The 27925-nt window shown below is 39.4% G+C and overlaps 1 protein-coding gene across 1 annotated transcript; it reads left to right on the top strand.

Moving 5' to 3' along the window:
• Positions 1 to 198: 198 nt before the first annotated feature.
• LOC104635160 (cytosolic phospholipase A2 epsilon) lies at positions 199 to 27925 on the top strand. Its single transcript, XM_010301882.2, has 19 exons — positions 199 to 485; positions 4751 to 4887; positions 5585 to 5716; positions 6345 to 6385; positions 12933 to 12975; positions 13571 to 13634; positions 14982 to 15124; positions 15278 to 15367; positions 15790 to 15827; positions 17514 to 17649; positions 19512 to 19648; positions 20861 to 21083; positions 22022 to 22136; positions 22881 to 23018; positions 23295 to 23402; positions 24234 to 24425; positions 24898 to 25067; positions 26099 to 26285; positions 27136 to 27925. The coding sequence occupies exons 1-19, from the start codon at positions 407 to 409 to the stop codon at positions 27342 to 27344; spliced, it is 2382 nt and encodes a 793-aa protein (XP_010300184.2). The 5' UTR covers positions 199 to 406; the 3' UTR covers positions 27345 to 27925.

Raw genomic sequence — 27925 nt, forward strand, 5'->3', positions numbered from 1 at the left:
CGACGGTGTTCGGTGTCCCAGAGACAGTCTGTTCTATTGCGGGCAGTGGCGTGTGCGAGGCGAGGACACCCATGCGTGTGCTGTAAGGGTGTTATTGTGATAATAACGGAGCAGTGTTAGAAAGAAGTGATCTTCATCAAATCAAACTCTCAGCACCTATTCTCAACTCATATGTGGTTTTGAAATCTGTTGCTTCTATTTCAGACCTGAAAAGGGTTCTGTGCCAAAAATTTGTATCATTTTTCCAACTACTCCAGTAGGTTTGATAAATTATATTGGATCAACCTTAAAAACCTTGGGTTTATTGCCATCCTTAGAACTTTAGGGTTACAGTAGTCTGTGACTATAGACTATCATTTTAATCTCAATGTTGTCTTTTTTTTCTTTTTTCTTTTTTTGAATTGTCATGCAGAGACCAGTATCTCCTTTCAACTTGCTCACTGTAAAAATACTACGAGTGAGGAATGTCCGGAAGGCAGACTTGCGTGAGTACTTCTACTGTGGCTGGATGTATCTTATAAATCTTTAAAGAAAATATTTGGTCAATGTTATTGTTCTTAAATTGTGTAGGAATAACAAGATACACTGCTACAAGTTTGCAAAAATTATTCGTATTGTGATACCTAAGTGTTACTTTCTGCTCTTAAGTGTAAAGAGTCTAACTCAAGCCAGGCAATGCATTTGATCTTTCGTTTTCATCCCTCACTGCATGAGATGTATTTCCTACCCTTGTGACATCAGACCTAGCTGCTGATCAGAGCAGAGGGCTGCTCTTTAAATGATGAAAATTCTTGTACTTTTGAGTAAGAATATTCTGTACAGAATTTCTGGACAGAAGAAAGTAGAGTACTGGTGATGCAAATGTAAAATCAGCAGTAAGTAGGAAAGCCTATGAAAGTAACAGAAGTACAAGCAAAAACATTCTATTACTTCTGCAGAGTTTATAAATATGCAAAAGAGATGATAAAATCCAGTGTGTCTGAGAATGTATTTAGCCTAGAGAATGGAGTAATTTTAAAGTCAGAAAAAAATTAGATAGAGCACTACTGTGAGATTTTTAAAGGAGCTTAATGCAGCATAATGAGGGGAAGTGAGAAAAGTGTGTCTAGAATACAGACTACAAAAGAAAAATGTCACAGCCAGATCAGAGGGCAAGAGTTAATAGTGAGAAGAGACCAAGATAGAAGAAATCTCTGCAGTAGCGAAGTCTACAAAGTCTGATATCCAACTGTGGAAGCCCTGTCAAGATTCACCTTCGCTGCCTCTTCAGACCAGCGGGCATCTGCTCGTTGAACCAGCGTGGCAGCAAATACAAAGTAAAAATCCTCAGTGGAAGAATGAGACTTGCACTTGGTGGAAAGAAAAGTTCACTGTCCAGATGTGACACTGACTAACCCAGGGGAGGGACTGGTTTAATTTTGAATTTTAAAATTTCCAATTCATTGAGGAGCTTCTTCACAGCTTCTGTTCCACAGGTGTGGGTCCTCAATAGACCACTCCCCTGGGTGCGCTGGGGCTTGTTCAGGTGCCTTTCAAAATGCAGTTACGTTACTGAGTCACTTTCATGGGGAAATCTGAGTGGTGAAACATCTGTGTAAAGAAGTTGGAAAGGCATGAAAGAAAAAGGCAAAATAAAGACAAAGAGAATAAGAAAATTCAAATTGGAAGACCTCAAGAATAAATTGGAAAGATGTAAAACAAAGAGGAAAAGTCCACAACATATTCACCAAAATATTTCTGAACATTGCTCAAAATTAAATTTCTTTTGGCACACTCTGAATTTCATGCAGCACATCATATTTTATAAGGAAACCAGCTGTAAATTTTAATTAATTTACTATATATTTTGAGATTTCAACTACTATAATGGGTCAAGAGTAGAGGGAAAACTCTGTCGTCTTATCTGAGGTTGAATTTGTTGTTTTCTGGCAAGAACATGGTTGGAACATGTGGAAGTTGTGCTTAACAACAGTATTTTTAAAGGAATTATTACTGTCAGGGAACAAGTCTCTGCTGCACTCACTTGTGGTATTCTGGGTTACTCCTGCATCTTCCACAAGGTAACGCTACTGTGCTTATTTATCTTTTTCCTTTTATTTTTCAGCCATAAAAAATCTGCTATGATTTACTGAATGCTTTGTTTACTGTTTATGTCTTAATATTTTTTACTCTAGAAAGGAAAGTCGATCAAACTACTTTGTGATATTTGTCATTTTGAAAAAGGGATTTGGTTCATTAGACCAAGCGAGTGCACCTTGTAAGATGTAAAGTTCTGGGTTTCTTGGAGATTAAAGACCTATTTTGATGTGCAGAAAGACACATTTTGTGGGCTTATAGTTGTATGCACTGACTTTTTATTTAACAAAACCCAGATGTTCAAATGCCTAAGCGGTGATTTGCATCAACCAAATATGTGATCCGACCAGGCAGTCACTGCAATTGCATCTGCAAACCTGCATGCACAATTGCGCATGCATTTGTGTACTCCAGCAGGTCGCCTGCTTATGCTTCAATTCATTCAATTCTCGGGAATAAATTGCTCACAGTCGCTCCTTAATCGTACAGTCTTTCTTCATGAAGCCCGTTGGCATGACTGGCACATCATACTGCCTTACTTCCTTGTGCTCTGGTCTCAAGAACAGGTGAATATCATATCTTTACCCCCTTGAGATGCCCTGAATTCAGAATTTGGGCTTCCCAAGGCTTTGTTTAAAGTATTTTTCTGGCAGAGAGATTTGAAATCTTTCCAGCAAGAATATTTTCTCAGCAGAAAATTTGTTTTCCGAGGAAACTCATATTATTGTGGAAGAATTGTTTTTCATTTTTTGTCTGTAGTGGGAAGGATAGGTCAGGCAGGCTTTACCTTTTCTGAGGCATTAAAAAGGCATTTGAGAATCCAAACATTTCAGTTAGTTTTCCTTGAAACCTTGGTATTTTCAGCTGTGAGGAAGTATCCCTTTTCTACCTGTTCATAATGGTAACGGTACGCTTCTTGCTACAATTCTGAGTTAGGGTTTGTTTCCTCCACTTTAGCTTTCCTGTTTTTCTGATTAAGCCTGGGCGTTTCCCATTTCAATAGTATTTTTTCACATTTTCTTGTTAGTGAAGTGTTTGTGCTTAATTTATGGAAGTGAATCTTTCCTCTTGGTCTTTGATTCTCACGTTCCTATTTACCAGTGGAAAATAAATATGCTTTAAAAGTCTTTCTCCCTCCTGTTGTTCCAGAGCAAGATAATTTTAATAGATTTGGGTATAGGCCTGGAAATCTAGACTGTGTTTTGGAACCTGACACTGACTGCATTATGGGATCTTGGGCAAATCATTCAAGTTTTCTCAATGTACTTATTTGCTTAATCTTTGCATTGCCACTGTGAACTAATTCATCAGTGTGACTCAAGATCTTTGAAAATGGAAGCTCTAGCATTAATCACCATTAACCATTTACATTTTCATCTGTCTACACTTATGACTCTGCCAAATGTGTGATCAGTCAGGCTCTTCTGATCAGGTTTGGCTAAGGGAACATTCTGGGAACACTTTCCTTCCCACAGTCATTATTGAGGTTTTGCTGATGGTGAGAGCGTGGTTAACTACATGATAAAAGCACAACTTGGGAGAAATATGGTTGGTAGAAAAATCTAAGTCTGTAGCTGTTAGTGAGAGATAAAGAGGAAATATATGGAGAAAATTGTACTTAATATGATGTAATAACACTGTTGCAGGTTTTGAGCATGATGCAGAGACTGACTATGTGTTGAATTATTTGACCTCTTCTGACTCAGAAGGTTGCTGTAAGAACCAAATGACTGTTTGAGCATTGCTAATGTGAATTAGGGAGGATAAGTATTGTGTTATAGGTGTGAGAGAAAGGCCATCGGTGCCTGTGTTAAGCTTCTGTAAGTCTCACTCCTTGACAGTTCTTCCTCCAAACATGGAGGGACAGATAATGTCTTTGGTGGCACTTATGGCTTCCTTCCCCAGACTTGAGTGACGGCAAGATTTTTCTAGTCTGCAGATAGTGTAGTAGGAAGAAATAGGATGAATTGTAACTTAACCCTGGCACTGAGACTGATTTTGTTTTCCAAAAGACTTGCTGAGAAAGACAGAACTTCTAGAAAATTAATCAAATATCTGAATTAATAAGAAATTGGTATATTCTGATTTGTGACAAGGAAATAAAACTTTTCAGCTTTGATGGGAGAACGCTTTACTTTTTGGCACCCCGCCCCATCGTTCTTCATTTAAGCCAGCGCTTTGATAAAGGCTTTCAACTAGTTAAGGTACCAAATCTGGGGAGGAAATGCTAGAAAACAAGTGTTGCTGCAGCCCAGATGGAAGGTTGTGAAGTGTGTTGCCTGAGCGTCAGAGGAGGCATCCTGGAGCTGATGTGACTGCGCGTGGCAGAGGGCATATACTGGTAGATGTACTTACGTTTTGGCAACATTACCCTGCCACGGCCATTTGGATAATCATGCATATAAAGCTAAATGCAGCATGGATAGGTGTGCTTGTGCTGCATGTGGAGCACAGTGCTATTTCAAATAAAACTTTATACTGGGAATGAGCATGGCAAATGTGTGAGGATGTTTCTCTTTTCTAGTGCTTCGTTGTATTATTTACCCCTCGCCTTGTATATTTTAGGAAGAAATCCCCTACTGCATTATCGTTATCTTATTAGGTTTAAATGCGCAGAGTGCAGTAGTTCTTCCTCTGGATACGTTATCACTCTGCTCGTCTTCTCGTTATACAGTCACCCTTTCAGACTGTTACGTGACACTGTGGCTGCCTACTGCCTCAACCGAGAAGGTTCGGACCAGAACCATAAGGAACAGCAAAAATCCTGTCTGGAATGAAGCTTTCTGCTACAAGATCGACCGCCGAGTCAAGGTAGTGAAAATAAATGGTTTTCACCATTTGCTGTCTGCAGATAGTCAGTAGATTATGCAAAACTACAATAAACCAATAAGCCTATAGCTAGTTTCCCAACGATGGAGGTGTTGAAGTTTCCTCAGAAAAAACTCTGTTGCTTACATCCTCCTCGGTATTGTTCTGTTCCAGCTATTCATTACTTAAACATCTACTATATTGAAGCAGTGAGAAATTAATATGGCCTTACTATCCTATTCCTGATCCTGACATGCACAAGTGAAACCCAATATAAAGATCCCGTGCAAATAACAGTAAGATCAGTTAGTTCTAGGTAAGACGAAAAGAAAATCCTTCAAACATTCTTTATGTACCTGTGCCTGTTTTACACACTTCAGCCAAAAGCCATGAAATGAATGTAGAAACATTTAACACAATTACTTATTACAAATTCATGCACGTTCTGCATGACCTGCCTGTCTTGTTTCATTTCCCCAGGCAGACAAGCCTGCCGCTTTGTGTACATACAGTTATCAGTAATGTGAAGTCTAATACTCCCAAATACCTTTCCCTTTTCTATTTCTCTTTCTCCTTTTTTTCCTTCTTCCCTTAAAATTGGAGAGGAGAGGGAAGAAAACCTAGTATTGAGATTTTCCTGCCTTATGGAGCTCTTAGCTACAGAAATAACTCCATGATAATTCTTAACCTCTTTTTGCAGAATGTGCTGGAGCTAAAGGTCTGTGATGAAGACACGATCACCAGGGATGATGAACTCTGCACAGTTCTCTTTGACATAGATAAACTCACTGTAGGACGTACTGTTCGGGTGAAGTTTCAGCTGAATCCCCAGGTGAGCAATGGAATTGGTGAGAACAAAAGCAAATTCTTTCCTTCCATCTAAATATATCCTTTTATAGTCTTTCATTATAGGAAAAATCTATTTAAACTGCATTTTGCTGCTATTGTAAGACAGACTTAAAATCCCTGTATCAGTGCTCCATGCTAGTTTTTAAGAACAAATCTATATGCCAAAATATCTAGGATGGAACCAGCTAGAACTATTTACCCAATGCCTTAATTCTGAATATTTCTGGCATGTGTTTTGGCTCTTGGTATGAGTTCTGAATTTTCAGCCACTTTATACTGTAATAATATTAAAGTAGCTGATTCTTTTTGTGTAGGGAATTTAAATCTGAAAAATGACTGGTTTAGTGGAATAGCAGTGCCTACATCTGCATGCTCATATGGCATTTAGATTTCAAAAAAACTAGTTTTAGCAACTGCTTTTTCAGTATCTTTTAAATTCAATATCTTCAGTTGGCACCACAAGGGGTTTTTTGAAAACTATTCTTAAGTTCTGGGAATTTTCTTAAGTGCTATTCTAAATATATTTTTTACAGATTATATGTAACTGGCATGATGAAAGCTATGAAGAAATATAAGTAATATATCTTTCTTTCTTTTTCCCCTCTCTTCAGGCACGTGAGGAGCTGGAGGTGGAGTTCACATTGCAGAACACGTGAGTAGAATCCTAAATTCTATATAAACTGTTGTAGTCAGTATAAAAGTAGTCTGGAAAGCTGGTTCATATGTGACAATGCTTCTTAAACCTACAGTCTCTGAAAGCAATATCTAGATGTTTTCATTCAAGTCTAGTAAACTGGAATTTCAGAATACATATTTTTAGATTTTAAATATCTGGAAATGTAGTTTTTGCCCTGTTTGACTGCTACCACCTGGGCACCAACTTCCTCCGGTTCTTTTTTTTTGTTGTTTTTTTTGTTGGATCAATACCTGAGTAGCTATGAGGATAATTACAATATTGAGGAAGTTTTGACCTTTAGAAGAAGGAATGCCAAGCCTGAATATCTTACGTCATCCCTTCTTTGGGAATCTGACTTTTCAAATCCACAGCGTTATAAAATGCTCTCCTGTAAGTTGATCTGTTTAGCTCATTTGACTATATGTGGGGGGCTGAGGTAGACTTGAGTGTCAGTTCCAGCAGGGAGAGGAATGAAATATTCTGCAGAAAGACAGGAGCAAAGATCACTGTGGGAGGCTGAGGACTGAGGAACCAGGAAAACTGGAGGAGCAGCACCAGCTTCGCTTGGGAGGCTTGGAAGCTGTTGGTGGGGTTTGAATGTTTAGGGGACGTGCTCGCTTCAGGTAGTTCATGCTGTGGGGAAATCTGGGAGCCTGTCTCTAACTGGAGAAGGGAGTATGGTGCAGGATCACAGCTATTTTAGTCTGTCTCCATAATATGCTTTATGACTCTGAGTAAGTTACTTGAAAGGATTTCTGTTACCAGTTTGATCCACGTTATTGGGCTGAAAGTGTTGTTAAAACAACCTTAGAGAAGGGATGGTACTGCTGGGACCTTCTCAAGGCATTTGGGGGACTTCAGGAGGCCTAGCAGAATAGTGTCTTGGTGGAGACTTTGAATAACATGTTTATGCCCGTTCCTGATGGAAGGGGAAATTGGGACTTGGTGGAGAAAGGGCAGCAGCTCAGTGTTACGAACAGAGAAGGAAAGATCTCCCAGTGTTCATCAGAGATAAAGCAGTCTCAGAATCTCCTATTACAACTCATGGAAACTCACCAGGGTGGAGTGTTTGTTGTTTACCGTGTGCCAAAACTGGCAGAAGGCCCAGCAACAGCGAGACAAGTGGTGCCTATCACAGCTTAGGAGTGTCACAAAACCAGTAACAGCAATGGGGAGGAGAGTTCCAGTAGACGTCCCAAATGGCCCGTCTATGGTCTTCCTTCCTCTGCAAGTTAGAGGATGGCTTGTGGAGTTGGTACATAGAATCATACTCCAGATAATCCTGTATTTTGATGAGGGAGATCCAGGCAGGTTATTTGGTTTGAATATTGTGCACGAGTGGGTTTGCATACGGGGATGGAGGCTGAAATTCATCTCGGAGCGTGTGTGCATCAACTCTGTCTCAAACTCTGCTCTTGGACCTTGCACTCAGTTGCCTTTACCTGGAGAGACATTCAATAGACAAAGTCAGAAATTTAGCAATTTCTGCAGATGCTGTCTGAGTAGGAATTCTACTGGTTGGAAAAAGATGGTTGAGACTGTGCAAATAAAAAGGAACCTGGGCAATGCCAAGGAAGAGGTTTTTAAAAGAATCACAGTCATGGCTCAGTTGCCTACAACAAGAACACATCTAATCAACTTTCTTCATTCATTGTATGGTACCTGGGTGACCAATGTAATAGTTGTGGCCTGAAGAACTCCACATGTAAAGGGAAGAAATTGCTGCATCATAAGTCCGTCAGGGAGGGAATGTCCCTGTGAGGTCCTAGCAAGCCTGAGAAAAGGGAAGACACTTCTCTGGGAAAATGGACTTCTTGTTGGAAGGTGGATAAACATTTCCCCTACTATCCCTCATTTGCATTTCTTGCATATGCGTGGCAGTCAGTACTGTTCTGCCCATCAGTCGAGCCTGGAATAAAGGTGTAAGCACATCTGAATTGATTAAATATCGTGGTCTTGGTAGGATATTGAGAGGGTTTTTTTTTCCCCTCAACATAGAAAAGTGTGATATCTGTAGTAATTAATGAAAGGGTCAGCAGAGTAATTAATGAGGCGGGTCACCAGAAAGCTATGGACCAAACCAACCTCTCCTGTGTTGAACCAGAACAGCAGGTTTTGGCAAGGGTTTTTGTCATTGCTGGATGGGACAAGTGTTGACAGAGATTAGAGATAACTTTCAGAAGGGGAGAGCCAACCATAGTGACAACAAGGAGTACAGCTAACCATGCGGGACAGTTTCTGCAAATCTGGTATTGTGATGAGAACAATGAGAACGCACTTTTTGTTTGTAAATATGGCAGTTTATCTCTAATAATTATTCCCACCAGCACATTTTGTCTGACACTATTTATCTGAAGTAGTTTTTCACTCCTTTTCTATCTCCATTCCAGACTTTACTAATTGCAAGATTTACTGTATTAGCCTGTTCTTTCTTTCCAGCTTTTCAGATGAATAATATCACACATGAAGTGTAACCCCAGGCGAGGAAAGTTTCCTGGGTTGCACCTAAGATAGTGCATTTGCCACTCCTATCTTTGTTTGCCTATTGACCTCACTGCAAAAATTGTGTTTTGTGTTACTTTTACCAAAGAACATTGCAAAAATTTCCTCACGATACACTGGTGGGCTGTATGAAATCACTTCCTGCATTCATTCCCATTACCTTTTATTTAAAATGGAAGAAAACCTTCATTTTTGGTAGCGTGGTTTCCACAACTGCAAGACGAATACCCTCTCTCTAGTTTTGCCTCACTCTTACGCCACTCCTGCCGTACCTGCAAACACTCACCTCTCTGCTGCCACTACCCGTGGCAGGCACTAAGCGCCAAGCGTTTTGAGCCTAAACGACACAGAGAGGAAGGCACGCTCCTTCCTCCCAATGCCTTTTCACCAGCAACCGAGCCAAGGGATTGCAAACGCTCGCCCATTGTTTTATGGGCCCATAACGTGAGCCCAGCTGGCATGAGAGCTGCTGCCCTCGAGCAGCGGTGACAGAAAAGGTAAGGTCGTTGTACACAGGTTGCTGATTTGCATACTTTAGTGTTTTTTGTGTTATTTTCTGGTGGTTATCAATGGTAACGCGGGCTTTCTCCCTTGTATTTCCACTGATAGGGTCCAGCATCAGCATGAGCCTCTACGAGTTGCTACAGGGACGGGGTCCCGCTGGACTCGGTGGCTTCGCTCCCTCAAAATCCCCCTTCCCTCCGACTTCTACTGAAGCCCACAGCTGATATTGAGGGGCCACAAAGAGACTTCTGATGAACTAAAAGGTACTTCGAGTTTCCAAGGAGAGATCTGAGGCTCCCAGGATATTCGCTGGGTCTGCTGATCTTATTTTTGACCTCCTTCTATCTTCCAGATGTCCCAAGTTGAGGAGATCCATCTCAAACAACTCTTAGAAGAATGAAGGACCTCTCTTACACAACTTTTCATCTCAGCTCCCCCTCCCTTTTCTTTTTTTCAAATGTGAAAGATGATGTTTAAAACAAAGCCCACTTAACACAAATTAATGTAAATAGGTGTACAAAAACTTGTATAAAAGTTGAATATTAATTATTGAAATACGGCAAAAGCATGATTTTTAGAAAATAAAAGTCTTTTTTCTTTCTGTAGTTCTGCTGTATTATTTTGAGAAATTTCCCCCATGTGGGGGGGGTACCAGCAGATCATGCTAGCCATTTGGTTTGGGCACTGCTGAGCAAACTCCGAGTAGGATGTTTGTATTTGTGTTTATGGTCACAGGGCCTCAAGGAGCGCTGAAGGCAAAAGATTTAAGTTGAGAAAGGTGGCAACCAAAGAATCTTTGAGGTGAATATGGTTTTCTTTATTGAAATAATACCATTCCCCATGCTTCTTTTGGGGTTGTCAGAAAGCTCAGAAAAGTTGCCTGCACTATGTGGAAGCTACTAAAAGAAGGGGAAGCTGGATCTGACATGAAAGAATTAAAACTTTGTACACAGGTATCAAAAAATCCAGATCCTCTGGTGAAATGGAGCACAGTAGTCTACTCCAAATGCAAACTGTAATATGAGAATCTGTGTGACTGTAACTTCCCATACAACATTGCCTCTTTCATTATAAGCCAGGCATGATCTAAAAAGGAGGTGGTGGCAGTTTGATGTGTACCAGGTGTTGGAAAATGATCCTTGGGCTCATAGAGTCCACTGCCGTCTTAGGCACCCCTTCAATAGCCATCTGGTGGAGAAGGATGCCCAGGGTCTCTGTTCATGGCTTCCCCTGCCACGGGCCATAACATGCTCCCAATTCTCATAGTAAAACTGAGGTCTGCGTTACAAAAGGCCACACATCACAAACGGTGATGGAGGAGAGTACGGGAGTGTTAGTACGTGTAATGAGGGCTGTCTAATAGCAGGTTAGTTGTTAGGGAAATTACCAGCTAGTCCTGAGAAGTGGGCGTTATTCAGTGCTCCAAAGATAGACAAAATATTCAAAGGTCCCTGCCAACCTGAATAGTAAGAGCTCTTCTGCACCCAGCTCAGCTGTGTTTCTAGCCACAGCTGATCTCCAAAGCTTCAGAGAAAGGTGAGTGCCTTTGCTCTTCTTAAAACAAGTCTATGGATCACAAGGTTAAAAAAAAAATAAAAAAAATTGAAAAACATCTGTCTTAAGCTGTGACCAGCAGAAGCCTTGAAATTTGGGATATAAAAGTTGGAAGTGCAGCGTGGGGAGTAACCAACAAGTGACAGCAGCTGGGCTTCCTTACAGCAGGGACACCCCAAAAAGGACATCTCAGCTGTTGGTGCTTAATGCATGTGTTGTCCTGGTTCTTCCCAGGAGCCTTCCAAGCTGTTCTGTCCAACAGTGCAGGTTCTTCCACCCTGTTTGAAGGTCATGCCTTGGACCTCCTAACTATCAGCCTAATTTTATGCTTTGCTGATACCAATACCTCAAATAATACTACACTCTACTGGATATTTATGCCCATGGAGAGACATCGTCTCCTGTCTTTCCTACTTCATTTCACCAGGCTATGCAGGCTGAGATCTTTAATATCCACCATGCTGCTTCTCTGCTTTCATTAATTTTTTAATGTAGTATTTGAGGATAGTGACACTTCATGTCATGTAATGTTACAACTATTTGACTACAAAATAATAATTAAGTGCTAAAGTTTGTGTCTGAAACAAAACTTGAGTGGTACTTAAACCTGTTTCCCTGCAATGAGATAGAAACACTGAGTATTTTTTGCCCATTCCTGAGCAATATTCTTTGAACTTTTTAAAAATACAATTTCAAAAAAAATTTCCTAATTCTTAAGTAAAATTGTTTTTTCCAGTGCATAGCTGTTTTTTTTGAGGGGGTGTTGGTTTTTTGGTGTGTGTGGGGTTCTTTGTTTGTTTAGCGGGCATTTTTTGGTGTGGGTGTGTGTTTTTTTGGTTTTTTTCCTGAAAGATTTTTCTGAGTGCTCTGCACTGTATTTAGCTAATTCATATTTTTCTCTTATAGGAAAGTACTGATTTAGAAATGAAACTTTAAACTGTTTGAGCTTTGAAATTTTGGGAGAATTCTTTGTCATGAGAAACTTTACAAAGCTATTTTCATGTGTGTTTATACTGAAATTTAATAGTTGCATTAAACCTTCTCTTAAACTGGATAAAAACTATGTCATTCATCTGATTTTAAAAGAAGTGTATTGCCTGGTTTCAGCTGAGGCAAAATACATATCTCAACTATACGGCTATGTGAGACTACAGAGTGTATCATCCTTAGCTTGTAAAGTCTGAATAAACAGCTCATACCGTCTGCAGCAGGTTAAGGAGTTGGTGCTCAAACCTTATAATTTTATGTATTTATGTATTCCCTTTGGACTAATTCAGGTTATTGAGATATTGTGTGAATTTGCATCTGCTATTTAATAAAATGGTAAATTGTAAGATATCCTTAATGAGACATTGCCTGATTTCACTGAGAGAAAAATATTTGAGAATGTGAAACCTGGCGTCTGCAGTATATGAACCTAGTTCTGTCCCTAGAGACAGATAAGTGGAAACACATCTACACATACAGCGATATCTTAAAATCTCATGTGTGTTTTGCAAATCACTTCATAGAAGTAAGTACAATTTCTTCCACCATTATGGTAATTTTTGGAAAACTGTGGAAATCTAGATAAGTGTGTTAGTTTTTCAAGTACAAAACCTTGGGTCAAACTGTGTAATGATCGAAAAAATCAAGATGGATGTAACAGCCCCCAGCTTTCCTCAAACTCAATATGTCACATATCAGAATTCATTACCTGGTTTACTAAAGCAAGTATGAAAAACTATGGGAATAAAAGCCCAGCTTCATATTCTATCATGGGTGGATGGAAAAACTCACAACTCAGCTCATCTAGAACTATGCTTGATAAAAGCTTTAAAGTATTTTTGAGTGAGACTGTTGTCAGAAATGTCAAAGTTGGGGGGGGGGGGGAATGAGTAATATGTTAACTCATAGACTTGAATATTTATGAGTTGTCCCACCCATCACACCATCACATTATATTTTCCATTTTATTTTTCAGTCTGGACTATCCTGATGGCATCATTACTAATGGAGTATTAGTGGTAATGTATATTTCTTACAACCTTTCCTGTGCCTGCATAACAAACATTCATATTTTTAACTCTGGAAACTTTGAGCTGTCCCAAAGCCAGTACTATAAGCCACACTGTCCTACTGAGGAAAAGGATCTGTTGCTGGCACTAAGGATCACTCTTTTCCCATCACTCCAGTGTGCTGCCACCTTCCACAAAAACATGTTGTGAGGCTGCCGTCAGCATGCATACCATCTACTTTTTTCCATAAACTTGAATATCCTACCCATCTTTCCCACATTACACCCAGAACTATCAGGGTTTAATGAAGAAAGTGATAAAATGGTCATAAGAAGAATCTCGTATCTCAATGGACCTATTGTTTTGAATAGGTCTCATCTTAACTGTCTGTCCAAGTTCAAGCAGCTCATGAGTTGTTCCTCTTTACTTACAAACTTAGAAAAATTACCGTATCACCATTGCCCTTGTGTTACCTGAAGACGTGATAATAGATAATAATTGTGTTGCTTGTTGATCAGCTAGAGGGGTTGGTTGGGAACAGTATGAATCACTTGCAATCACATTTAAATTTCTGTCAATTGTCATTTATCCTCTCTTGCTACAGGCACGCGAAGTTTCCTGTTTGGAGGTCAGAGTGGATACGGGGAAGCTGAAGCAGCAATCCACAAGTGAGGTTATTGCTTCATTATCCTATTGTTTTTGTGTTGTGAGTCAGTTGTTATAACAGATGTTGAAAAATTAATAATCTGTTGTGCACGTTACTCTAGCTGTGTCACATAATACTTAGTTTCGCCATGCCCCACCTTGCAGAGAGATTTTATCTGTCTAAATTCAAGTTAGTCAAGTATTTAGTTCTCAGGCAAATCTTAAATTGATGCAAAAATAGAGCCATATATACTAGAATTAAAAAATTTGAAAAAATATATTAGTTCCCTTTGTTTATTGCTTGCTCAAAATTATTTTTTTAACTAAATGGGATCTTCTTTTAAAATTATCTTATTAAATTAATATGTAGAAATCTTATTCTGTATGCTTAATTTGTCTTGAGTACGTACAAGTTTCTGTACATTCAGGGTTCTGGAAGAGAAATTTTTTTTTGTGTTTGAGCAAAATGATAAACTTAAGCTCTTAAGTTTAAATGTAAAATTGTATCAAAGGGGTCTGCACAATATGCAACCCACCACCAACTCAGGACTTTGCCTGTAAAATGTAGCTCTATAAATATAGCAGGACTCTTCACTAGTCTTTAAGTTCATTCAAATAAACAGTAGCTTGTGTAAAGATGCTCATGGAGCAAATCTCAAAAAATTGTGGCTGTTTTGAGATAATTCATGAATGGAAAATTGACCTTTCTGAATAGAATGCTAGCAATGGCTAAGTTGCATTGTAGGAAGTTTCAGACTGTGTAACATGGGGAGGAAAGGTTAGTGACCTAAAATTATATGCCTCTTGGCCCTGATCTTGCAAGAAAACAGCACACAATCTCCCTGTAAATGTAAAGGATTTTCCGTACAAGGAACGCAACCTTTGGGTTGACAGGGTTTTTTCAGTTTTGGCGACATGAGGGCACATGTCCAGTAGTCTGCTTTATTTTGGGGTTTGAATCATTGACTATTGTAGCAGGCACAACATTCAATAAAACGTACACGATGAACGAGAACAGACTGACATCAAATAGATGACACTTTCATTCAATGTGAATAATCCAAAATGCATTTACACCGACACCCCTTTAAGTCTAAATCTTGATTTTATTTATTCCTGGAAAGCACCTACCAAATAGCACACTACAATATTTCAAAAACATGTGATTTCTGTATATTAATGACTTATACAGATCCACCAAGATGTTTTATATCTGTTTTCAAACTGTTTTGGCTACCCGAAGTCTACCTAATCATCGTGGTATAAAGAAAATTGGACAAAAAGCATGTAGAGTAGAAGAGGATTTTATTAGTTATGTGTGTTTGCTTGGAATAGTTAAAATTCTCTTTGTTCCCTGCCTCTATGTCTAGATCAGGAGCTCACGTTTACAGTGAAAGGATCCCATGAAGGGAGCCAGAAGATTTTGCTGGACTCTGACCGCAGCCTTAAGATCATCGTATTTCATTGCGTCATAAATGACCAGACAAGACTGGATATCACATTACCAGAAGAGGTACGTTCTCCTTCTGTATGGTATCATTAACCTCAGTGAAATTAGAAGAAAGTATTGTAACCGGTGTACTGAATCAGCCCTCTTGGTAGGAGAAGTTCTAGAGATGACAAACCTTTCATGTGCATATCCCTACTGCTTTTTACACTGTTTCAGCTGGCAGATAAAAACGAAACAGAGAAATCCGAGGTCCTTTCTTTCCCTCTGAAGTCACTCCCTTTGCAGAAGGAAATAATAGTAGAAGAGGTGAGTGCTGTGAGCCTTTTGAAATAAATATTTTCAAAATGTGCTTCGTGTTGTCCTGCTAGAAATAAAGTTGCCAAGTGAACAAAATCACTGTGTAAAATTGCTCAGCTATTTGTTGAAAAATCTTAAAAAAAAAAAAAAGACTGTCATACTTATTTTTAAGGAAGCAGGTGTTAATAATTATAATCTGAAAATCATTGCAAACCTGCATTCCAACATTAGAGTTAAATTGTTTCAAGGAACAAAAATGACTGCACATGCATCCCAAAATTTCTTTAATAAATTCTTAAATAATAATAATAGTAATAACATGAATTATTATTTGAGAACCTCCTCTCTTACTGAATGAGCCTTGCCTGAGATTGAAGGAAAGAAATGTTTTAAAATTTGGTGGTAATTAGCTTTATTTTCTGGATTTCTAGGATCATTCCTTTCACTTGTGCTTAACAGCAAGAAAATGGTAAGATAGCCTCTTTTTGTCCTATCATCCAGGATTACTGTAAACTAGTTATCTAGGTTTTTTTCTACGATAGGTGGAGAGATGAGCAGATGCCACGTGAGTGCTTTGCACTGTACTCACGTGGTGCCTGAGGTAAGTGCCTGTCGGCCGCAGTTACAGGATCATGAAGCTCAATATGAGTTTATGAGCCCTGGTAGGTTTTTCCTCAGAGTAAATCAGCCTGGCTTGTGACTACTATTCTTAGATGTGAGTAAAAACTGCATTACTCGCACGTTAATTTTGTCGCCCACTTATGCCAATAGTTGGATTTGCGTAATGGCCGAAATAAACTCTATTCCTCCTCAACTTTGCAAAATCACCAAAATAAACACAGGGCAGCCTGGCTTCTGCCCCTTCTCCTGCTTCGCTGAGCAGAATGGGAGCGGAGACCTGACCAGCTGCACCTCTGCCAGACCACTCGCAGGGTCAGAATTAGAACGGTGATAGGTAAAATTGAAGGCAATGACATTTTATGGTACAGCTGAAAACTTCATCTGGTTTGCAGCATCCTTACTATTGGGTGATATACTGAAGGGAAGCAGGGCGGATTTTCAGAGCAGTTTGTGTAGATGAAATTCAGAGTATAGGAAGAAGAGCTACCTGCTCAGTCTCAGCCCCTAACAAAATGTGTTGAAAAGTAAATCTAGCAGATACAGATTTAGAGAGAGAGCAAGTGAGCAAGAGAAATTTTAATCTACCACTAAAAAAGTTGTTTGTTTAAGTTCAATCAATTGACCTTATTCTGTTTTCAAGATTAAACTGTGATATACTAAATTTGCTGGAGAACAGAGGCTACCAACATTAACCCTTGAAACACTCACGTTTGTGAAATATTGGTGAAAGCAATGTTCAGGATAGAGTTTGCAGCCACCAGAGGGTGATGTGACCCAGAAGATTTGGTCAATATTGAGTGCTCTTCTTATTAACAAGTGTATCTGTGTTGTCGAAGGCACAAAACATTAGTTGCCATTTGATTGTTTTTTCACCTCTTTTTTTTTTTTTCCTGCCAATTTTTGGCTTGTGCTTCACATTTCTCAAGGCAGAAAATTCAGTGTGGCTGCCCATGTGGAAAAAACGATGGATATTCTTATATATTTGCAGGACGAAGCATGCAAATGCTTATCTAGAAATCTGTTCAGCGCACAGGTGAAAGGCTGGATTTCACGGGACAGAGGCTGAGCAGGGGTTGATGCTGCGGGACTTACTCTGCAGTTCAAGCTCCATTACACAGCTCATTAGGACCTTCACTTTAAATACTGTTAGTGAGCTGTCAAAACCTGAGAACAGGTGATCGTGGCATCATTTGAGTTTTCCAGGATGTCATGGTAACAAAAAGGAATGAATACAGAAAAAAATTACTCCTGAAATTATCCCCTTTTGGGTGATCTCTCCTTGGCTTGTGTGTCTTGTATTCGTGCCCATGTTCACAATAAGTCTAAAGCACCTTGGAAACTCCTCTTCATCCTCACTGCTACTCCTTGCTGGCAATAGAAATGCTCCTTTTTCTTCTCTTCCTCGATCCATATGCAGACTTGGAAATGGCTTGTTTTACAGATGATTTGTGGAGTTTACTGACTACCTGCCCTCCAGGTCTTGAAATCGGCTATAAATGACACGTGCATTGACTTGTCCCACCATCTCTTCCAGCTCAGGAGACCTGGATGTGCGCTTGGGGTTTAGCCTGTGCACAGAAGAGCAGGACTTCTTGCGGAAAAGGAAGAAATATGTTGCTGCTGCTCTGAAAAAGATTCTTCATTTGGAGGAGGATCTGAAAGAGCGCGAGGCAAGCCAATAGAGTCCCTGGCAGCAACTCTTCTCTAGGGATTGGGGCCTCACTCATAAATTGAAACCACAAATAAAAAAACCCCATCTTAATTAATCACCCTGTTCTGGGGCGAGCCTAGCCACCGAGGGCAAGAGATGAGCAAGAAAAGAAGTAGCTGGGTCACACAGCAGCGCGGGGAAGGCAGAGTAATGCCTTTGCAGCCCCCAAAACTTCTCAACAGTTCCTCGATTCAACCCATGTCTGTTTATTCTTGATGTTGCTTATGGGTCTCAGGAGGAAAATTTAGGGTGGACGGACACGGAAGAGCTGGGAAATAGTACGTTTTGGCTCAATAAGAGAGGCAAGGTGGTGATCGTGGCATTTGTAAAGGATTTTGAGGGAACAAAGCAAAAATTTTCACACAGATATCTGAATAAAAATACTTTGGGTGGTTTCTGCAGCAGAAAAAGCGTATTGTTGGGAAAATTGACTACTAGAATAAAACTGTCAAGCTGGAAAAGAACAGTGAATCTTACAGCATCGTTGAGTTGTATGGATGAAATCGCTGATTAGAAGCGCAGCTTTATCACTGTAGTCCCTGCTTCTGCCTCCATAATTCAGTCATAAGTTTGGTAACTGCTTATGCCTAGCTGGGTTGTTGAAAATCAGAAAATTATGAAAGTAACAACAGCAGGAATCATCCTTACCTGACAATTAAAATAAATAGTGCTGTGGATAATGTACAGATTTAAAAAATAATATTTTGGATTTCAGAGCAGAGAATAATATAGGAAATAAAGTTTTCAAGAAAGCTGGAAAGAACTTTTTTTTACATAGCTGAGTTTCCTGACACACAGAAAAGTGGTTAAGGTGGTAAGACCAAAGATGTTTTTTTGAAAAGGTCTGATTACTCTGGCTCTCCCATTCATGTATTTAACTTCAAAATTGTGGAAAAAAAATCCCCTCTACCTTGTTAACTGACTTACATTTGAACTGATAATTCATAATGAAAAGGTTAGAAAATATAAAAACCAAAATATAACTTTTTGAAATTATTCTAATTTAGTTAAGATGATCAGATTTTTCCTCATTATTTTATAATATTTCCTAGTTTGTAAGTTCTTACCGAGTTTAGGGTAGGAAGAATTTTTTTTTTTTTTAAATTTCATAGAATGGGAGAAATATTTTCTTCAAGCTCTACTCATTGACTTTAGAACAGCAAATCACTTGATGAAATTAGAAGCTAAAACTTAAAAGATATAAATAAACATTTTCCATAAGCCATGTAGGAATCCACACAACTCAAGATACTAATGGAAGCAAAGTGCATACTTCATCAGGAAAAACTGAGAAGAATAGTCTGTCTCTGCAATTACACTTGGACCTTGGAGGGTGGGAAGCCCTATTGATGATTGTCCTTCAGGACATAAAGTAATTAGTGGCCTGAGGCCAGGAAGGCTTCGGCTATTGTGCGGTCTGGCTGATTACAGGGTGCTGTGTGTTCTTCTGAGACACTGGTCATTGTTAGAGGCAGAATCATGGATCCCTAATCTGCTCCGGCATGGTCAATCCTGTGTTTTCTATGATGACTTCTAATAATACACTTTGAGAAGAATTCCAGGGCGATGAGGTTGATTTCCAATTATGTATTAAGCAAACAACCTCCTGCCCACCCAGTCTGAGCGGGTAAGATAAAAGTCTTCCCTCTCCCATCAGTCAGGTGGTGGTAACAGAAGCCTTTTGCAACAATCACATCCTTTTTGCACCATGTAATGTCATTGTTTGTATCAATACCTGTAACCTGTTACCTGATTTCTGCGGTAAGAAGGATTGCTTTTGTCTAATAGACGCGTGGCTTTCGCTCCTTCTGTGTTGAACAGGTGCCGGTGGTGGCCATCACGACAACCGGAGGAGGGACGAGATCACTGACAGCAATGTATGGCAGTCTGCTAGGTCTTCAGAAACTCAATCTGTTAGACTGCATTTCCTACATCGGTGGTCTGTCGGGTACAACATGGTGAGAATGACCCAAGCAAAGCTTATGTTTGCGTTCTCTTTGCTTAATACGGTTGACTATTTGTACAGCGCCATCAGCTTATATGGCACTTGGTAAATCAAAAGCATTTCCATTTTCTCCACAATCTTCTCTGTGTCCACCTACAGCAAAGAAACAAAACATACTGAATAACAGATCAGTTGTCACATTCATCAGGTGCTTTTGTCACCACACTGACACAGTCTATGCCTGATATTTTCATGTAAATGCTCTATTACCTCTTCATATTTTATCAATTATACCTTAGACTGGAAATTGAAGAAAGATGGGAAGAAGAGTTTATGCCTGCCACTTGCTGGTTATTCTCACTTCCATTTTGGATTTAGAGTGCATCTCCCTCTGGTAACAGGTGTATTTGGGGCTAGTGGAATTAATACTGCCACAGACAGTCCAACAAATGACACCAAGATACCGACCTCGGAGAGACTGCAACTGTGGTTGCTCATCATAAAGTGCTCTCTTCTCCCAGTAGGCATACGGCAGATGATGTCTTATTTAAAATAATTTAAGTATTTAATAATGTGGGTTCCAGGTAGCTCCACTCCTCTACACCTGGTTGGAAGTGGAGACAGGGTTTTTTTTGCACTGAATTGTGCGTCAGTCCTTCATGTAAGTCTAAATCTTAATGGCATGTTTGTCTAAGTATTTGCTGAAATTCTTTCAAGATCTCTGCACGTATGTGGAGATCTGAGTGTTCCTGTCTGTGTTATGATTTCAAGGAGACAAGTAAGAATGGTCGTACCAGGATGTGCCCAAGACCCAAGAAGTGCCCAGTTTTCTCGCTGGTAGGAGCCAGTAGCAGATACTGGCAACAAATATGAGACTACCGCGAACTAGTAGTGACTGCTCCCTAGAATACTTCCCACCTTCCAAGAAATGGATTTTTTGAGGACTTGTGGAGTCTTGGTATTTAATAGTCTTTGCAGATTTTTTTTCTCCCTTGAATTTCTCAGATCATTTTTGAGCCCACATAAACTTCACCAAACATCATCAAACCCAGGAAAGCTTGGAGATTTTGTTTGCTCTTGAAATGAGAGTATTTCAGGTGTGTTTAATTTTCAGTTGTGAACCCCATGTGAATTGAGAAACAGACAAACAGGTTGCACAAAATTTCTCTGAAGCCAAACCACAGCATTAGTTCTCTTTCATTGTTTTCTTCTAATGTTTCTTCAGGACAATGGCAAACTTATATGAAGATGCTAATTGGTCACAAAAATATCTGGAGGATGCAATCAAGGAAGCTCGCAAGCAAGTAACCAAATCCAAGATTTGCTGTTTTTCTTTGGATTGTCTTAAGTATTATTACAATGACCTGATGGAGAGGACTAAAGAAGGACACAACGCTTCTTTCATAGATCTTTGGGGGCTTGTCATCGAATCCATGCTACATGATAAGGTATTACTCCTTTTTTCCAGAAACCTGATGAACGTCTATAGCTATAAAGGAGAAGAAAATAAATCCTGGGATGCCATTCAGTACTACTAATGAAAATAATTAGTTTAGTGGTTGATTAAATTCTGTATATCCAGATCCATTGTTAAAACGCTACTCTTGCTGTAAAGTGAGGTTGACCTTGAACTGAAGCAGCCATGGCATTGCAGCCAAAGGTGTTCTTTCTTCTTAAAGAAAGAGAAATTCTGAGGAAAAAATATTTTAAAATGTAAACTAATCACTTTGGCCATAAAATACTCTGACTAGAAGAGGCACTTAAAAATCTGAAATAATTTACTTCACTAGCATAAATGAATATATGCATTTATGAAGTGACTTAGATATAGACTGCATATGGAGATGATTCAAATAGTGGGAAAGACCATTCTGTAAACATGTTATCAAGTTTTAAGAAAGAGTGATAGAAATTTTTGTACTTTAAAAATAGCATAACTTAAGTAGTTTGCTTCTGGTTTATGTTTGTACAAGGAAGTTTTAAATTTAAACTTTAAATTTAAAGTGTAATAGAACATATTCTTGCATATGAATATACTTGCAAAATATATTAAAATATGGTAAAGTTTATTCCCTGACATCCAGCCAAGGAAAGTACCTTTCTTTTTGCTTAGCCATGTATTTCTTCCTTGGAATGTTTTTTTTCCTTGCTGAATCTACAGTCACCCTCTCTGCATATCTCAAAATCTGAGAACCCGTATAGGGTGTAGCTGCTCCTTATGGGATACTTGCCAAGCTTGGGATATCCCATGGCAGATATTTCTGCACAATCCAGTGCGATGAGAATGGGGAGGAGAACCTGGATAAAGTTCATAATTCACACTATATTATTTCAAGTGCAAGTTGTTTTTCCCTTCATTCCATTAACCTTTTAAAATCAAAACCAGAAAGATGAGCACAGACTCTCAGATCAACGGCAGGCCGTGGATAATGGTCAGAACCCGTTGCCCATCTATGTGGCCATCAACCTCAAGTCCAGCTATAGCGCTCAGGCATTCAGAGGTAATGGTTATGATCCAGGTTTCTTAACAACTTTATAATTTAAGTAATGTGAACTAAGACTAAATGCATGTAATCAGCTTTAGTAATACCTTTCATTCTAATTGCAAAAAAAAAAAAAAAAGCTTTCAAAATTTCACATAATAATGATTAACAAAAATAAAAAATCCAAACATATTTAGTCTTTAGAATTTGAGTTCTCTATGTTGCCAGAAGCAAAAATGGATTTATACCACAGAAAATGCCAAACTCACAATTTATCCTGGTCACAAAAACCTTGTAACAAAACTAATTCTTATGATGGTTCCATATGGTCTTATTTTGAACAATTAAAGGAAAAACCTTGAATTTTTGGGTTCAACGGCAGGAAAATCACTATTTTCTCTAGTATTAATTTTCACAGTGTTTGTTTAATATGAGCAACTGAGTCCATGACACCAGGTGAATGCTAAGCTCTCTGTCACTGGTGCCCCTAAGGAAACAAGTTATAACTAAGCAATACGTGCTTTTGGGTAAGATTATTGCCACAGAACGCTTCTGGTTTCATTCAGACCAGGGCTTTTCTGCTGGAGATTGCTGTATCAAAACATGTATATTCTCTCAGGGAAATAGTACTGCCACAGCTGGTGAACAGCATGTTATGAAGTAGTGTATTTCTCATTATTTGTCCCTGCTCTTTAGTACTCTTCTGTTTAGCAATAGTTAACACGTTATTACCTTTTCATGACCTGGCTGCTGTCATCGTAGAGTGGCTGGAGTTCACTCCTTATGAAGTCAGCCTCCTGAAATACGGAGCGTCTATTCGTGCAGAACATTTTGGAAGTGAATTCTTTATGGGAAGGCTGGTGAAGAAGCTCTCAGAGACTCGGATCTGCTACATGCAAGGTGACTATTGCCTAGAGGGAAAGCTGGCCTACTCAAGAGGCAGCTGGTGCGGGTAAGCACGTGGTCTGTGGTGGACAGCCCTGGGGAGACACCAGCAAACAGGCAGAACAGGTGTGAGCTTGCATTAGCAAGGACATCCTTAGGAAGTATGCCCACGAAGATATCCATCCAAGCAGAAAGGAAGTATCCAAGGGGGAGGACTGAAGGTGTGTGTCAATTAAAATTCTTCCAAGATTACTCCATCAATCTGTTTCTATTCTCTCTTTTCCATTACAGGCATGTGGAGTAGTATATTTTCCATAGATGTGATGTATGTCTGGAATTTGGCTACTGATTCAGAGGACTTCTGGTGTAGATGGACACGAGACAGAGTAAAAGATATCGGTGAGACGTTTTTGTGTTGCGTGGTTTTGGTGGGTTTTTTTGTTTTTGTTTTTTTTAACCACTGGTATATATTGCTTATATTCTATGCAGAGGTCTAATGCCTAAAGAGATGCTGTCGAAGTCAAGGAGAGAGAGATAAGGAAAGCAAAGCAAAAATGTCAGCTAAGAAATTTCTGTGCCTGATTTAGAGAAACTATGCTTCTTTGGCAAAGCAGTGCCTTTTTCTAAAGGACATACAGACACAAAAACAGTCTCCAGCAGACATGTAAAAATAATGTTGTATTAAGAACACGTCTTAAGACTGCTAAGTTGGGATATGGACCTCCTTGGCCACTAATACTGTCAGTAGAGAACACCTCTCTTGCACAGGGCTGTTTTCTCCACTAAACTGCCCATGGAGAAAGCTCACTCTTGCTGTTAACTGCGCAGGGAACCTGCAATGACTGGCCTCCTAACTTAGCTAAAGTTTGCAGCTGGGTGATATTCACATGCTTTCTGAAGGCGTCCCGTTCGAAGGCCGATGTTGTTGTCCTGTATGTTTTGGGACTCAGCTCTCCCCTGCACCACACGCTGCTGTAGAGTTGGGCATCATCCGAGGAAGCCTGGAGGTGGGAGGTGGTGCTTCCTGCCTGGAGGTAGCTGTCATTTGGTTCACTGTCTGATGCTGAGTTTTATTTGGTAGCATAGACCTTAAGGGCTTATAACTATGTTTGATTTACCTTTGGGGTGAGGGGTGGTGATAACTGTGTTTATTAGTTACTCTATTTTTTAAAATATTGATAATTTCAGAAAACTGTCCTAAACTCAGAACTTCTTTTTTCCTTCTTGCAGAGGAAGAACCCTTTCTGTCCATGAATCCCTATGAGGTAGACACATGTCTATTCACTCCCTCCAGTGCCCTCTCCTCTGCTCTGCGAGATGTCTTAACAGGACGCCCAACCATTGCACAGTATCCCAATTTTATCAGAGGCTTCCAGATGCATAGCAAGTACCTGGAGAGTGAAGGATTTTCTACGTGGAAAGGCACAGTAACACAGCACGTTTTTCAGTAACATTTTGAGGAAGTTTGTTTGGGAATTCATTTAGGATTTTCCAGCGAGGAGGAAGAGACAAGACTGACCGACTTCTGAAATTCCATTTCTCCCTTCCACAAATGAAGGACAGATTTGAACAGCATTTCATTTTTTGGGGGGGTTGAGGGGTGAAATGGAATTTGGTTGTTTGGGGGTTGTGTTCCAGTGGACAAGGTGAGCTCAGCCTGAGGAGGCAGGAGGGATTTCCCATTTAGGGACAAAACTGCTTGAGGTGTTCAGGAAGGAAGGAAAGAAAAAGCTGTAGCGTGTCACTTATAGCTGTAAATCAGTGCTTCCAGTGAGTCAAAGGAAGGCAGGGAAAATGAGGGACTAAATTTTCCATTCTTCCCTCTTTGACTTTCTGCAGAGCAGCAGTCAATCTTGTTTTTTATTTGTTGTAATGAGAAATGTTTGTGTTTCAGACACAGTGATAGACTCCTTTCCAAATAAACTGATGGAAACAGCAGATGATGAGCTCTCCCTGGTTGATACTGGTTTTTTCATCAATACCAGCTACCCACCACTTTTGAGATCGAAGAGGGAGGTGGACGTCATCCTGCATTTAAATTACAGTGGAGGGTCCCAGACACTGGTAAGAAAAGCCATGATATCTGAGATCTTTTTCCTTCATGGTCTTTTGGTCTCTAGCACTCATCAGTTAAACCAACTAACTGCCCAGTAATGGCATGGGAATGAGATTATTATTATGTGATTTATTATTTAGATTATTAGGTGATTTATTTCTTAGTGACTAAGAAGGATATTGGAAGACAGTGATGGATAGAGGCATTTTAAAATCATCAAGGTCTTCACTGCAGTGGATCCAAGAGATTTTGAAGAGCTGACTGAGGAGCATTCTGGAGCTCTGATACTGATTTTGGTTATTCTTGAACTGAGCAAGCTACAGAGGCAATGGAAAGTCCTGACTATTTTAAGAAAGTAAATGGGAAACCCTATGTGTCTCTGGGCATGCTTATCTCACATCAGTCTTAGGGAAATGTACTGGCTGATGCTGGACTTGATTAATAATGAATAATAATATAATTAGTGTTGCATATGTAATGAGAATAATATAAAAATAAACATAGGTTTATAGTAAATATAGCTGTTAAAGGTGTTTTTTTTTTTTTTTCCCATGAGGTCATAAGGTATGTTGATAAGTGCATTTGTTAATAAGGAGTCATTATCAAACAATCACAAATTAGGCAGAGGACTGAAAGATTGGGGAAATCGTAAATAATGAAGTAGTCAAGATAATGACGCAGAATAATCTGGACTGAACTTCTACTTCTCTGTTCTTGCAGTTTCTTTGCCTTCCCCTTCTGAACCTGTTTCATTGGTTTTATAAAATCAGTCCTCTGGCTTTTGGCTCCATTTGCAAGCTCAAAAAAGAAGTGACTGTTTGCACTGCTTTAGGCAAAACAAGAAGAAAATAAGATAAGATGCAATATCTGGTGTGCTTATGGCTGTTTTCGTCTGAAACTTAACATCATCAAGAGGAAGATTCCAGCCTTAGAATATTCATGTTAGCTGAGGAGTTTAAAAAAATCCAGGTATCTGGATCTTTTTTTTTTGAGTTTTGATCCTTTGTATTAATTTTATTTATTTTATTCATCTATCCAGCCTCTGGATCAGATTGCAAAGTACATCTCGGGGCAAGGAATCCCATTTCCCAAAATTGAGATAAGTGAGGAAGACAGGGAAAACTTGAAGGAGTGCTATGTGTTTGAAGATGCTGACAGTCCACAAGCTCCAACAGTGCTCTTTTTCCCCCTAGTGAACGACACCTTCAAGAAATATAAAGCTCCTGGTGAGTCACCTGTGGCTAGCAATTTTAATAAAGAGTCACTTGCCTAGTGTGTCCTCTTCTTTTCGTATCTAATGTCTCACTGTCAGCTCTGACCTTCTTTCCAATGTTGGCATTATCAGTCTCATCCCTGACAAAAATAACTGGTCTGTGTCAGTACATCTGAACTGTGAGAACTCCAGAAGCTTTCCTGATACATTTGAGATGAAAATAGGAATTTACCCCACAGGACTTACTAGAGGTAGCACGAAGTTAAAACTCCCAAAATAGATACAGCAAGGGTGGCAGGTCCTCAACACAAGCTGTTATACTCTACAAACATGCACTTGTTAAGCACTGCTGCCTGCAAACAAAGATGGAGGCAAAACCTTCTGGGGGTTTTGGTGGTAACCCATTCATATGGGTTTTGTTCACATATTTAAAAGTAATCTCCCAGATTGAGGACTGAGTGGACAGAGATTTTTTTTTTTTTTAAATAAGAAATATGTCCTCTGTCTGAGTGCCATAATTTCTCCTGAACTTTCAGGGAGGGGGTTGTTATTTCATTCAGAACAAGAGTCTCTTGTTTTCCTTTTGCTTGCATTTTTCTAGTTTGGGTAACAAAGACTTTGTTGTTCAAGGAGTGGTCTACAAGCACAGCTGCTGATAATCGATGTTCTCATTCCCAGCTGTTTGAGTTTACATCATTTTTGGACAGAGACTTGATCCAAATGCTGAAGAATACAGTGCTACTAGACTACTTTTACATCTCTCTGGCAAATCATATCTTTCCCTCCAAATGTCCCTTTTCTACCTATCATAACTTACTGCAAGAAAACCTTATTAGTGCACGTCCTTGTGTCTTATCCCTCAGGTGTGGAAAGGAACCCTGAAGAGATGGCTGAAGGCAATGTTGATGTCTCCAGCATCCTCTCCCCTTTTACGACAAGGGAGGTGTGTTTCAGTGAAGAGAATTTTGACAAACTGGTGAAACTGACTGATTACAACATCCTGAATAATGAGAAGTTGATAATTCGGGCCCTGCGCTTGGCAGTGGCACGGAGGAAGCAGCGGAATTATTAGCCGCAGCCTGCTAGCTTTAATCTTCCATATGGTATTTCTTGGATTGTCTATTATCTGATGAGATTAAGATGTTTGATGCTTGGCAGTGTTACTCGCAGTAGAAATCGCATCATCTTGAGGACGTGCTGGACTCCATCCTATTTATGTGACTGTTCAGATGAAGAGAGTGGAATTTACCAGTGGTTTAATCCAAAACGAACTTCAGAGCAGCAAACTTGTGTTTAGTTTTATTACCTTGTTACTTTACCAATTGATATATATATTCCGTATAAATTAATATAGTGTTGTGTAAGATAATGAAATATGAAGCACATCAAAATGTGAATCAAACTAGTGTTTATATGTTTCTTTTCTGTTTGTCAGAACAGCAATCCCTTGAACTGGAATTTCTCTGATAAATAGCTAATCCATTGTGTTGGTCTTGCTTATCTTAATTATTGACACACTGGATGTTGTCGTCTTTGATTTGATTGTCTGTCCACTATGACATTTTTATTTAACTGGCTTTCTTCACCGATCTTTTAAAAAAAGTTTCTTAAGTTACTATCAGTGTTGTAAAAAAAAATCTAGACAGTTTTCAC

The sequence above is a fragment of the Balearica regulorum genome, chromosome 5 (assembly GCF_011004875.1).
Source record: "Balearica regulorum gibbericeps isolate bBalReg1 chromosome 5, bBalReg1.pri, whole genome shotgun sequence".
NCBI classification, from domain to species: Eukaryota; Metazoa; Chordata; class Aves; order Gruiformes; family Gruidae; genus Balearica; species Balearica regulorum.

Coding starts and splice junctions, on each gene's coding strand:
- LOC104635160 (XM_010301882.2), top strand. CDS start 407: ATGCAGAGACCAGTATCTCCTTTCAACTTGCTCACTGTAAAAATACTA. Junction 5,717..6,344: donor AGTTTCAGCTGAATCCCCAG/GTGAGCAATGGA, acceptor CCCTCTCTTCAG/GCACGTGAGGAGCTGGAGGT. Junction 21,084..22,021: donor AATCCATGCTACATGATAAG/GTATTACTCCTT, acceptor AATCAAAACCAG/AAAGATGAGCACAGACTCTC.